General features: G+C 41.7%; 2 protein-coding genes across 9 annotated transcripts in view; one reads left to right on the top strand and one right to left on the bottom strand.

Moving 5' to 3' along the window:
• PACRG (parkin coregulated) overlaps positions 1-8,720 on the bottom strand; it is a 486,879-nt gene extending 478,159 nt beyond the window's left edge. The window contains exons 1-2 of one of the 5 annotated variants that reach the window (XM_075924584.1): positions 8,603-8,720; positions 8,126-8,286 (exon numbers count right to left, since the gene is read on the bottom strand). In XM_075924584.1, coding sequence (XP_075780699.1) covers positions 8,126-8,272 — 147 coding nt within the window. In that variant the 5' untranslated portion in view covers positions 8,273-8,286; positions 8,603-8,720. Of the gene's footprint in view, positions 1-8,125; positions 8,315-8,397; positions 8,550-8,602 lie in introns of those variants that run through there. The other 4 variants (XM_075924585.1, XM_075924582.1, XM_025180746.2 and 1 more) reach the window with 4 other exon arrangements.
• PRKN (parkin RBR E3 ubiquitin protein ligase) overlaps positions 8,716-13,926 on the top strand; it is a 1,191,290-nt gene continuing 1,186,079 nt past the window's right edge. For 3 of the 4 annotated variants that reach the window (XM_075924580.1, XM_075924579.1, XM_075924578.1), the window contains exon 1: positions 8,717-8,849. In XM_075924580.1, the coding sequence (XP_075780695.1) occupies positions 8,843-8,849 (7 nt within the window). In that variant the 5' untranslated portion in view covers positions 8,717-8,842. Of the gene's footprint in view, positions 8,850-13,926 lie in introns of all 4 variants that reach the window. The other variant, XM_075924581.1, reaches the window with a different exon arrangement.

Raw genomic sequence — 13,926 nt, 5'->3', positions numbered from 1 at the left:
GGTGTTGGCAGAAAGCCAGGAAAGCCAATGGGAAAGACAGTTGAAATTTGAATTGTATATAGATACCTAGCTGCTTCTTCTTTTGTGTGAGTTCTAAATTAAGGGCAGGAAGGAGCAACATGCAGTAATCAAAATTACTATGCCTATAAGGAATATTGGGCATGGGAGTAAACTGGGCTGTGAAGTATGGACCAGAATGGACTGTGAATAGAGAAAGGAGTGTATGTTTAGTTGTGATCAGGGTGTTTTTGTTTTGGTTGTTTGGTTAAGCTTCTCTGTGTAAAATCCATGTGCTCTCCCCCTGCATTTATTATATTTAAGCTGTATCTAGAGATACAATATTTTCTGTGTTTTAATTTGTTTTTCTCAGTTGCTCTTTAACACCTACCAACCAAGTATGCTTTATTAAGTAAAAATCTTTTTATTTTTTGTTAATAAAATCATCTTTTTTTAAGGTGATGATTTGATTCTTCTGTTATGGCATGTAACAGGTCTGTGTGTGTGCCTGCCTGGCCTGAGAGGTCAGCTATCAAAGACACAATTTGTTTTCTGTGTTTTCTTTTGTTTCTTTTTCAATCTCTCTTGTGGCAGAACAGCTTGGGGTACCTCTGGGGAAAGAATGCAAGTGTTCCTTCCTGGTTTTACAGGGTTCTTAAAAATCACTTGATAGTGGTAGCCTTGATGGTGATAGCCTATCTTCCAGATTCAGTGCATCTGTAACTCTGGGGAGGATTTGGGTTTTTTGGTTTTGTTTTGTTTTGTAAGCAGAGCCTATAGAGGCAAGGTATTTAAGGGCTTTTGTGGGCCTCCACCTTCTGCACTTGGTATGCCAGAGTGGGAAACAGCTCTGTCAGGCCCCATTAAAAATGCAGCCAGAGGAAGCTATGGTAAGTAGTGCCTCTCTTACAGCTTGCAGCCTAGGAAAGGGGCAGGCAATAACATGGCAGCAATTCTCCAGGGTTAGCCTCTGGTGGGCTGCTGTCACTATATTTCGCTGCACAGTTGCAGGTGTTGGCAATCTCAGCTCCAGTTGGCTGTGGATAGGAGGAGGTGCATGGTCTAGGAAGGAGTTATGACCAGGGGCAGGGGTAAAGGAGAGGGTATAGGACCTGGGAGGGTGTTGTGACCAGGGACAGGACTGCAGGAGGGGTTACAGAAGACTTGGATTACGACCTGGGCTAGTAGGGGGTTCTGACCTGGGACAGGGAGTTTGGGTGCATAAGAAAACAGGATGCCAGGTACAGATTGTGGGCTGAAGGTGCTTACCATAGGTGACTCCTAGCTAGCAGCCCAGTGGGACCCTCAGGCAGGCTTCCTGCCACAGTTCCATGCTGCTGAAAGCAGCTGGCTGCTGGGCCATGTGTGTCTCTCCACTGCACACCCTTTGGAGGAGGGCATTCACATGCTGCCTGCACCACAAAAATGGCCCAAGCAGCTCCCCTTGGTTTGTTTCCAGCCAAAGGGAACTGCAAGGACTGTGCTAGGGATAGTGGAAGCATGAATCATCCCCGCCTCCGCATTAGGCAGGCAGTGCAGAGACACATATGGCCCCATCAATTGGCTGATTTTAGCAGAGTGTGGCCCGAGAGTCCTAATGGCTGCCCAGAGGATTGTGAAAAGCAAGATCCAAAGCTTCGGCAGGTCAGATCTGACCCACAGGCCATATTTTTCCCACCCCCAGGTCAATGTTCCCTCTAATCTTTTTCATCCCTGTCCAGATTTTTTCCCTCCATGTTCAGAATAAATATTGTTATGCATGCTAAGACGTGTGAATATGCACCACCAGTAGAAACAAAACCTTGCTGTGAGTGCTCTGCTAATCAGCTGGACAGCATTTGAATCTCTCCAAGTGGCTGCACAGGTGCCCAGCTAACAGGGAACACTGTCCCAGGTTAGTGCATTCCCCCAGCATGTAGCATACCCAAGTTCAATTATTTCTTCTGCAGTAGAAAGAGCAATGATTTACACAGGAGTCACTAAGGTCTCAGAAGTGTATCCTGAGCTGTGAGGTTTGCAATATTGTGAACTGAGTTTCTCTCAGTCTCTCCTGTTGAAGCTGTTGCACTTTGGACATATCCCCCTCCTCAGTAAGTATTATGGTCTAGTTTAAGTGGTTCCCCTCACATGCTGAATTTTGTGAGTCCTATTATCATGCACCTGTCTCTCTACATACATTGTATAGGAGGCCTGGGCACTTAATTCCAGGTTTGTGGATTCAGTTGTTGTTCCTGTGATTTTTCTAAGCATCTAAAAGTTACACTTAGATCCGTTTGTGTATCTGGGCCCATTGCTCTACAACTCCCTAATCTCCATTTTGAGTCCTTCTCCCTCCCATGAAAATAACTCCAGAGGCTATCTATACAGTTGCTCATAATTTTCCCAAACAATAATGGTGTCAGTAAAAATAAACCATGATTCTTAACAGTTTCACTACTTCCCATGATGTTCTAAATATCACCTGTGAAACTGATCAGAATTTTATTAATTTCATTCTGCTAATGATTATCAAAGCTAGGAGCCATTTCAAGTGACAGTGAATTTGCTTACTTGCAGACTAGGAAGCCAACACTTCATTTTTTCACATTCTATTAATCTTTCAAATGTTAGCTTTGCAACCATAATAAAAACCATGATAGCTAGAATCATTTTATTTAAAAATAACTTAAATTCATTTAAAGTGTGAAAGTATGCATATACACCAGCCATAACTTCCCACTTGTCATGAATTGAGTACAATTGTTATGCCCTAAAATTTTTTAATTTCTAGATTAAATCAAGTATTCTTTTTACATACTGTTGCTTTTACAAAGATATGCAAATATTTCTGTGAACTGAACTTATCTGAAGAGGAGGAAAGATCTTTTAAAAACTAATCCTTAAACTCAATTGTAGTGGTTATAGTTTGTTCTGCACATCCCTAGAATAAAGAAAGCTGTAAAATAAAGCTCTCTTTCTCTTTTGTTTTGCGTTATCTCTACCAAGGTCAAATTCACCTTACCTTTCTTGATATGAAAAAGATGTTTAAAAAGTCTTTACACTAAACTGATATATTTAAGTATCTCCAGAATTTGTGGCAAGAAAGAGTGAATTTATTAGTGATCAATACAATTTGATGAAGAAAGTGTTATAAACAAATGTATGGTGAGGCACTGAAGATTTGAGATGATAGAGCTGCAGCATAAAGGACAAATTAAAAAGTAATTATGTGATTTCCATAATTCATATGGCTGCCAAAGGCTGAAAGATTATCATTTCTTGAAGCTTGTCTCAGATTTGTTGTTTTGAAAACAGGAGAGAGTTGTTTTGTTATTTAAAACATTCTTGATACATTAAGGTGCAATCTATCCAATAAATGAAGTGTATGACAAAAAGCAAGACCTGAAAATATGATAACAACAATGGTGGGAAGTTCAAGTTAATAAACCAACATTGAAAAAAGAAGGTTAGACATTTCCTCCAATCTGATTCCCAGAAGTAATTGGAGGCCTAAACCCCAGATTTGGTGCATAAGTCTCATTTTTTGGCTCTAGTGAGATTCATAAAACTTAGTCCAAATACTGCAGGCACTTAAACTCACTCAGTATCTAAGCTGTCAGGGAAGAAGTTCCTTCCATGCCTAAATGACTCTGAATGATTGTGACACTGATGTTTTACTCTAAACAGTCTACACTACAGCATTATTTCGAAATAGCAAGGTGAGCATCCACACGACAAGCCCGTTATTTCAAAATTATTTCAGAGTAACAGGTTTATTATTCCAGAATAATAAACTATCATTTCACAAGGAATAATGCCTGTTTTGAAAATGCTGTTTCAAAATAGTCCACACCAGGGCCATTCAAAGTAATTATTCCTCAGTGCTTCCTGGGGCTCTAAATTGAGGTTGTGCATCCACATTAGGAGATCCTGCCTAGGACTAATTTCAAGTAGTGTGGATGTGCTATTTCAAAAATAGTTATTCTGGGAGTTATTCTGAAATAAGTGCATAGTGCAGACATACCGCAGGTGTCCAACTGCCTATCTCCCTTCTAGCCCCAGAAAAATCCACAAAGTGGGGGAAAGCTAGATGGATGAACTTCTGAGGCCATCTATCAGATTGGGTTCCATTCAAAATTTTCACAGAGGTCTGCCACCCTAAAACAGTGTTCTAATCACAGAACTATGGGATATTCTGAAGGCAGGGTCCCATAAACTCCCCTGTTGAAGCTCTTTCACCAAGGATAAATAACAAATGAGTGATTGGAGCAGGGGGACTGGACTCTGAATCTCCCGAGTCCCAGCAGTGCTCTCTCTCATTCAGTGACTATTTAAGTATTTATCCATGGGGGAAAAATCATATTACCAGCAAGAGGGAGAATAATATGATATCCTGGAGGATAAAACATCCATTTGGGAGACCCTAGGTTCTGTCTCCTTGCTCCAATCACTTTTTAAGTATTTATCGACAGTGGAAAAGATATAACAGGAGAATATGAGGGAGCCTCAGATTAGAAGATCCCATAGCCCATTGGCTAGAGCACATTCCATGGAGCAATGAAATCCCTGTTCAAATTATTTCTTCCATTCTAGTAGTGAAGGCACTTAAACATGGATCTCCACATCCCAGGTGAGTGCTCCAACCACTGGGCTAAAAGTTACACGGCGAGCACCACCTTCTCTGGCTGTTTTGTATGGCACTACACAGACATCTCACTTATTTCTGCAAAAAATAGTGTCAACATTTAAACTTCCTGACTTCAGGAGATGGGCTCCCATTTGTGGATGGCCAAATGAAGCTAGATGCCTTTGTGCAGCCTGCACTTAGGGTGTCTATCTCCATGAGAGGAAAGGGGCTTAGTATACAACTTTTTAGTTAGTATCTGCCTATAGCTAGCTAGGCAGTTCCCTGCCTAGCAAATTAACTTTTGTGTATCACATTCTTAGGCTCCTACCTCTTCCCATTAATTGTATAGGGAACCTATTTACTAGGGGTGGGCAATAATTTTTGATGGGGGGCCACTCCAAGATTCTGGAAAGTGGTCAAAGGCTGCACTCTTCCATGATATTAATGGAGGAGGTGCGGGGTCTGGGATGGAAGTTGGGTGCAGAAGGGAGATTGGGGTAAGGGATTGGAGAGAATGTGGGATCTAGGAGGGAGCTTGGGTGAAGGAAACAGTTGTGATCTGGGGCACTGGACTGTGGTGGAAGGGTTCGGATTGTGACATAGGACAGGAAGAGGTTGTGAACTGGGGTGTAAGGATTTGGGTTTTGATCCAGGCAGGGGACTGGGGTGCTGGGGTTTGGGATGTGACCTAGGGGAGAAGGGGTTTGTTACCTGGGGTAGAGGGCTGTGGTGCAGGTTCTGGGAGGGAGTATGGGTGCAGGAGAGGGGCAGACAGTTCGGGTTATATGGGGTAGGGGAGGCAGGAGTGGTGGGCACAAGGTTGGGGGAGGGAGGGGCTGGGGTGCCAGAAACAGGTTCTGGCTGGGAGACTTACTTGGGTGACTCTGGGCCAGCAGCCCAGCACATTTCTGATGCAGCTTCCCGTGTGTGTGTGTGTGTGTGTGTGTGTGTGTGTGTGAGAATAATTACAAGCCATAGGGGAGGGAGGTGTAGTTCTTTGTGTGCTGCCTGTTTTTCAAACAGGCAGCTTTCACTGGCCAGAAACAGCTCACAGTGGTGACAGAGAAATGTCCCGACAGCTGCTTTTCTGAGTGGAGTGTGGGTGGGGCGAGGCAATTAGGGAGCCTGCCTGGGGCTCCCTGCTGCGTCCGCAGGCCAGATCCCGTGGCTCAGTAGGCTGAATCTGGCCCGTGAGCCATATTTTATGCAGCCCTGTTCTACACTAACCTCAGGGTTTGTGGATCACAGTGGTGTTCCTGAATTATCTGAGCACATAAAACATTAGGTGATGCAATATTCAGCATTGCAATACCAAAGTCTTTTTGTGGATCTGACCAAAGACAGTCAGAACTTTATGTAACACTCCAGCAGAGGTATAAATAGAGAAAATTGTCTCATGAACTCATGTCTGTGCATTTGCAGCCAATAATTATCCAACAATTTGAAGGATGGAAATGCCACTAAACTTATTCCCAGAAATCAAGAAGAGAAAATAGGACTCACAAAAGATCTATGACCTGTCCAAATAAAAGGACAGAAACTGTCTAATGTTCATTTTACGGAGTATGTGGGATGAATGTAATTGCAGATTATCAAAGTAAGAGGCTGATTTAAGTGAAAATCCAGAACAAATTTGAAACAAGCATCAAAGACCAGCTTGCTTTTGTGAAAATGTAAGAATTAGGTTTTGGACATGAGGGCCTGTCACTCACTAGCATATATTGTAGATATGAGAGCTATTAGAAAAACACAATGTTATGATCTAGGAAATACATACTGATGGCTTCTAAATCGAGGACTCATGAACCTCAGGGTTAGAGATAAATGTTCTATGCCATTTGAAAGAGAGGATTCCCATATTTCAGCTGTGGTAGAGCATCAATTCTAGTTCTAAGCGCTTCAGAATGGTGATGATATAGTTCTTTGTGTTTCCACGGAGCCCAAATCCTGACTGGAGACTTTGTGAATTAAAAGCAGTAATAAACAAAGAAACAAAACAAACAGTTCTCTATATACTGATCACTAATTTCAGATTACGGTTCAAGTTTGTTGACTGTTCATATGCTTGCTTTATGTTATGTCCCTGTTTCTTACCTTTCATGTTTTGTGTCTTTAAGGCTTGATTGAGGCAAAGTTTTATGCATAAAATAATTATGTTCTATGAATAATCTTATTGAAGTTAATTTTATTATGCACCTGCATAAAGTTAAGCATCTGGGCGTGAGTGATTTGGCTGCTAACATTAAATAATAAACATTGTGTTTTTATTATTACGTGATAATAGGTCAATGCTGGGATGGGTTTTGCACTTAATTATTGTTGGCTTTTAGCCCAATTGGAACCTATAAAAGGGGGAAATGTTATTTCTCAAATACATTTTACAGATTACATTATATTTAGATAGACTGTTCGTTTCTTTTCCTTCTAAATGTTGACATATGTAATGAATTCCAGAGCCAGGTCAGATCAGTTTCTAGGGATTCTTTTCATGCATTTTGTAACTATTATCAGGAACATATATGCAGTTAAAGAGAGAGTGAGGGATAAAGCAAGAGACTGTTGCCAACACCTTGAATTGTACCCAAAAGCAAACAAAAAGCCAATACAGAGATTTGAGCACAGATGTTGTGTGCCCATAACAGCACTTTCCACTCAGTAACTGAGCAGCTGCATTCTGCATTACCACAAGCTTTGGGGTTTATTTATTACATTTAATGGAAGCAATCAATTACAACAATTATTGTCGGAAAGGTTCACTATAAAGACAGGATGGGATATCACAATTATTACTCATGGCAGAAGTGTTAGTGAAAGTAAAGATTGATGGATCAACCCCTATTTGACCGCCTCATGTTAAAAGGCTATCCACAAAAAAAGAATGTTTATTTTCAAGACAGTATTTACTAATACTGTGTGAAAGATATTTCATGATTATTGTTGGACTTTTTTTAAATGCTATATTTTTCATGTTTTCAGGATTAAATAATGACATTCAACTCTTTTATCTTACCACCTTGTATAGGTTTTCCTTTAATTAAAAATATGTGCTTATAATCATTTTTTCAGCTGAGAATTTAAGGACTGTCTCCTTTGCAAAGAGAAACTTTCCCCAGATAATGTGATATGTATGTCATAATTTCACCATATTTGACACAGTGCCATGGTATGAAATGGTAATATTTTAATAATGTACAGCATAATTATGTTTGGACATAACTCCATGATAGGTGGGCCTTTAAATCAATATATAATTGGATTATGCAATATATAACAATATGGTGACACAAAACTGACACATTTTAACAAGAGGCATGGCAATAGCCTGAGACACCGCCCTTACTTCAAGCTGACATTTCCTCAAGGCCTGAATGCTATTTGCATAACCCCAGACAAAATCATACCAACCCTACATACTTTCTGGCAGTCACAGTCCCCCTTCCACCCACCCACCGCCTCTTAACATGCTTCACAGGCAGATGAGACTAAATGAATGTAAAGCCTCTTTATTGGCAGCAGACGTACCACAGTGTTTTTCATCATGGCTTTAACCGTGAATCCATCGGTGACCTGCTGCTTGGCTCTCCTCGCCTGGCCTAGTGGCTGCTGCTGTTGTTGGGGTCTCTCTGCAGGCAGCTTGGGGGGGCTCGAATCCTCCTTCTCTGCCACCATCTCCCCAGGCACCTCTGTGGAAAACAGGAATCACAATACAGGCTAAAAGAATACATTGGAAAATAAAATCAACCTCACGCTCGGCTGCCCCTTCCTGGCCCCCTGCCCCTGCTGCCTTTTCTCACCCCCTGCTATCGCCTAGGTAGGGTCGGGGGGGCTGGGCCACTGACACGCTTTGTTGCTAACACCGACACGCTTCTAGGGACGCCTCACGGTTGCTAAGCAACGTGTCAACAACCTGCCCGGTTTCTGTTTGCGGTCACGTGAGGAAGGTGGGCGGGGCGAGAGGGGAAGGGGAGAGGGGGAAAGGAAATCGCGCCGATCACGCACCCCAGCCCTGGCGACAGTAAGAAAGCGCGGGCGCACAGGAGAACTACACTACCCAGAGGGCTACTGCGCTCAGCGGGGCACGCGCCAAGTTTCCGCATGCGCAGTACGGCCCAGCCCGTCCCACCGGCCCGCCCCGCAGTTTGCGTCTTCAGTCCCGTGCTGAAGGCGAGAATTTGAGCTGCGAGCGCGGACGGGACGGGGGCGTGCGCGCGCCCTCCTCCCTCCCCCCCCATCGTGGCCATGATAGGTGAGTGAGTGAGACCCGGATGCAGCCAGCGGTTCCTCCGCCCCCCACACAATCTATTCGCGAGCCAGTCCCACCGAGCCTGTGGCGCAGCAGCCTGGGCCCGGGACCCCCCCCCCCCCCCCCCCCCCCGGCTCGTGGCCACCTGCTCCACCCGCCTGTTGCCAGCACTGGCCTGGCCCCGCGGCTACCGACATAGGAAATTACTTGCGCTCCCCGCGCGCAACATGTTCACTCCCTGTGCAACCCCCCGCCCCAATACTCCCTTCCCCCCCGCGCACACAAACAGGGCTGCCAATTTTGGTATCTCATCATGGCGTAATATTTAATTAAAGATGAACCCTTTAATTCCTAGAGATTGCAGGACAACCGTGCAGGAATGGCAACACGCACACTGTAGAGTACGCACCCTTCCGTGCAACACCCCGTAGTGTATGCATTCCCCAACATAATGCAGCCACTCTGTAGGTTCTCACACCATGCACACGTACATCTATGCAGCCAGGGTACCCCGCACACACGCACTATAGGCACAATACATATGCATGCACTTAGTTTGTGACTCGAGATATTGCTAGTCTTGATCTCTTATTTAGCCAATATCAACATAATGGTGCTTTACGGCAAAGACATACTAGCACTGGTGCACCCAAGGGGAAAAAAAATTGACCGTTGACCAGCTTGTCCCCCTCTCTCCTAACACCTGCCTGCCACAGAAGGCTGTTTTTGCAGTGTGGGGGTGCTCATAGTGGGGGTGGGGGGAGGGAGGAGAACAGGGATATGGCATGTTTGGAGGAGGTGGTGGGTGAAGTCTGGGGGAGCAGAGGATGAAGAGTGGAGGTTGACCCCTTCTCCCCTGGTGCCTAATATGCTTCACAGGTAAGTGAAAGTATAAGTGACTGGACTCTCCACTCCTTTGCAGAGTACTACACTTATGCAAAGCAAGTGTGAAACCCAATGGAAAGGGATTGAAAGTGTTTTACATCAGCTTTGCACTGGCATATGTCCTCATAAAAAGAGTGTGATATTGATGACTTTTTTTCTTTTGACCTTCCAGGAAATATTTGTATCTTTTAATCAAGTGTATCCCTTTTGTTCTTTCACCATGTGGTCTGCTTATAAATCTAACTGTATGCAGTGTTGTATCTGTATTAAGTTCCAGGATATTGGAGAGACAGTATGGGTGAGGTAATATCTTTTATTGAAGCTTTGTGTCAGCTCATAAGCTTGTCTATCTCACCAACAGAAATTTGACTAATAAATTACCTTGCCCATTTTGTCTCTATAAATCTTGATGGCAGCTAAGTCGTGGTTCATCTTGATCTTTCCATTGCCTTCATGCTGGCTGAGAGTAGTTGTCTCTTGCAGTCCTGCCCTGCCATTGTTATCTCTTCACACAGCAGGAGTGGAGTTGAGGAATCAACTTACATTCGGGCTTCACAGATAGTGGTGGGAGGTAAGAGGGCACTGGGTGAAATGACCAGAGTTACCTCAAAGTTGACAACATGTATTGTGCAGATTACAACACGTGACCTTGTAATCCAACTAGCCAAAATTTCCCTCTGGTATTGGAAAGAAGAGGTAGTTAATCCCCAATATCCCTGTTCCCTCATTGTGGACCCCACAAATCACAAAGGCTACCACATGGTCTCAAAAACTGTAAACTTTTCCTTTTACATACTCCTCCTTTTTCACTTTAATTTTTATTTTGTTAATTACAGATGAAGAACATAACATTGAGGTCCTAGATAAAGTTGTTTGTGCTTGAAGGATTTCTTCCTATCCCCCGATTTTAAATACCTTTTTTCTGCCTCTCTCATTGGGTGTTTGTCTCCTATTTGAGATCTAATCAAAATTAAATATGTTCAATTTTATAGTTGATGTACTGATGAAACATTGATCCTCTAAAAGTTTTGTAACTGAATTTCTTGGGAAATTGCTGCACATTCCCTATTATTTTTGTAGCGAGAAGTTATTTTTCCTTTCTTGTTAATGTATGGTTTCTGGAATGTTAGTGTGATGTTCTCTTTAAACCATCTAAAAGCAAAAGAAAGTTGTGTAACTTTATGACGGTGTGATTTTTTTAATTCTATGTGAATATTATATGCAGTGTCTACTGCAATTTGTGCCTAGTTGCATATATCTGTTCCTTTTTTTCTAATGCAGTAGAGAGCATTTATAAGAAAACTTGATTTAATGAAAGAAGTGTTTTCTGACTCAAATATTTATATATCTTGATGAATTGTACAGAGTTCAGATCAGAGTACTTGCTTACAGAGCTGCAGTTAGTGTTCTTTTTAAAATTTTCTTTAATTTTTTAGCAAGTCAATATAAGACAGTTTTAAAAGGCATATGTGACTTAAAGTTTTGAAGGAATGAAAGGCTTGAGTGTCATATGCTTCTGATTGTGTGGCATGAAGAATTATAGAGCACGAACTGAACCCTAATCTTCCTGTTAGGATTAAATCTGCACCAGTCTTCAATTTTATTTGCATGTGGCTAATGCAACATACCTACTGACCCGAATTTAGATAGGCTATAACCTATTAAGACAGAAAATCTTAATTTAAACTGATCAGCTTTATATGGCTCATTTATAAATTGATCAAGAAAGTCTCAAAATAATTGTCAGATGCTAAATATATATATGTGTGTATGTAAAACATCGTTTTTTCAAACCTGACAAACACAGGAATCATGTTCTAACAGTATAGTGTTCTTGTGGAAAATTTTCTTTTGAATAGAAATTACTACAGATCAGCAATTTGATCTATCTGGTTGGTCCCTGCACTCATAAGGAGTACCACTGATGTCAGTGATATTTTGTATAGGCATATGGATGTGACCCAATGGGTCAGATTGTAAATATATAGGACCAGGCACAATATATAAAGTTAAGCGTGTAAGTGTGGTCAGAAATGGAGGCTGTATTTGTCTTTTCACTGTAGCAAATAGTGTGTAAAAAATAATTTTTAAAATATATTTTGATTAGGTAAAAAATTATTTCTATGACAATATATTAATTACCTAGAGCCTTGAGTGATTTATGTATTGGCAACACATTTTTATTTGACACAAAAACAAAGTATAAAAGACCCCTAAATTAGGCCTTCTTTACACTAGTGTCTTCACTATTGGTCTACCTTACGCAATTTCAGCTATGCAAATAGCATAGCTTAAGACAATATACCACTGCATCTTCCACGCAGTAAGGTTCGTGGAGGCTGTTCCGTCCTTGTCAACTCTGACTACCCTTTCATCCTGGTAGAGTATTGGAGTCGATGGGAGAGTGCTTGGAGATCGATTTATTGCACATTTGGTAAATTGACTGCCTGTGGATTGATTACTGCAGTCAATCCACTGTGTAGTGAAGACATGGCCTTAGGGAATCACAGGAAACCACAACGTTAGAGAAATACTGCATAGCCAGAAATCTCTAGTCCAAACGTGTTAATTCTTCTATGGGAGAAGACTTGCCAGATCCATTTTCAAAAAAACAATCATTGTAATATTTATATAATGCAATTACATATTTTAAGTTGCATTATGCATCTCTCAGTATATCTGATCTATTTACATTACTGTCTGCCAGGCATTTTTCAAAATCAGTTAACTTGGAAATTAATCCATTGGAAACAAATGTACTAAACTCTGGAAAGAGATACTGTAGCATAGATTTATTTTATTTATTTAATAAAGGGAATCGTTACACTGTTTTCATCAGTTAAAATGTTCTAAAACAAGGCTCAATTTGTCACAAGTTTGTGAATATAATAAAGAGAAAAACAAAGCCAGAACTAATTTCCATTCAGTTATAATTTTAAGTGCAATATCAGATTTTCAGCAACTGTAGGTTGCCATAGATCTATTGAAGGCAATTGAGTCACACAGGTTTTACAGCAGCTGTAGCACTGGCCTGTATACAGTAGCATAACCTAGTGAATGCAGTGCTGAACTGGGATTAAAGAAAACTGGGATTCTGACAGGCCTTCTGGATCCCTGCTTTATGCTTCAGTTTCTCTATTGTAAAATGGGCATGATAATACTGACTTTTTTAAAGCTCTTGGATATATACAAAGGAAAGATACTTATTATGATAGTTGCTATTATCAGTCATGCAGAAATCTTCATGCATTTTATAAACATCATCTAAATCTAGCAACAACCATCAGATCCGCTCCAACTGCAATTTGTAAAAAAAAAAAGTCTGATATTCAGCCATTAAGAATTATAGAATAACACAGGTACTTCAGTATGGAAATTATCGTTGTTTCCCACCTAAATGTCATTATTATTCACTCTCAGAAGGGTAGCTGATAGAAACTTATTGGATAGTCAACTAGCAATGTGACTAGTCCCTCCCCCCACCTCTATCAAAGAGAGGCAGCAAGTGGGGGGGAGCAGGAGTCAGTACTGGGGAGAGTTTGCTTAACAGCCAGTTCCCTTCAGCACGTTCTCCGTGGGGGATGGGGCAGGTAAAGGCACAGTGGAAATGGTGCGAGCAGAGACTGAAGCAGTCTCCGCTTGCGCTGCTTCTGCTGCGATTCTGTTTTTTGAAATGTACAAGAGCCCCACTGGGACTTGCTGATCTAATCCTCCCTGTGGGGCTTACTTTTGAAATGTACAAGCTCTTGTATATTTCAAAGGCTGAGGCACTGCAGGGAGCACAGGTCAGTGGGGAGTCCCCCCTGGCCCTGCATGGCTTCTGCTTTTGAAATGTATAAGAGCCCCAGGGGATTGGGATTGAGTGGAGACAATCTTATCTGAAGAAGCAACTTTTGCCTACAAAAGCTCATGATACATTATATATTTTTGTTAGTCCCTAAAGTGCCACAAGACTACTCATTATTATTCTGGGCTGTCCAAAAGTGGGAAAACCAAATCAAGATTGTTGTTTCAATCATCTTGTTTCAGATGGAAACACTTGATGCTACTATGAGAATAGAGTGTGTAAAGAAAGTTGTATGCCCAGTAATTTCTTAGCATGAATCTATTTGCTTTAATAAATGTCTCCTTTTTGGAACCTTGTTCAAACGACTTGGCTGCACTAAAGAAAAGTGTAGAAAAGACCATCTGACCA

The sequence above is a fragment of the Pelodiscus sinensis genome, chromosome 3 (assembly GCF_049634645.1).
Source record: "Pelodiscus sinensis isolate JC-2024 chromosome 3, ASM4963464v1, whole genome shotgun sequence".
NCBI classification, from domain to species: Eukaryota; Metazoa; Chordata; order Testudines; family Trionychidae; genus Pelodiscus; species Pelodiscus sinensis.
The sequence above is the reverse complement of the archived record's forward strand: the minus strand, read 5'-3'. Positions and strand labels throughout refer to the sequence as shown.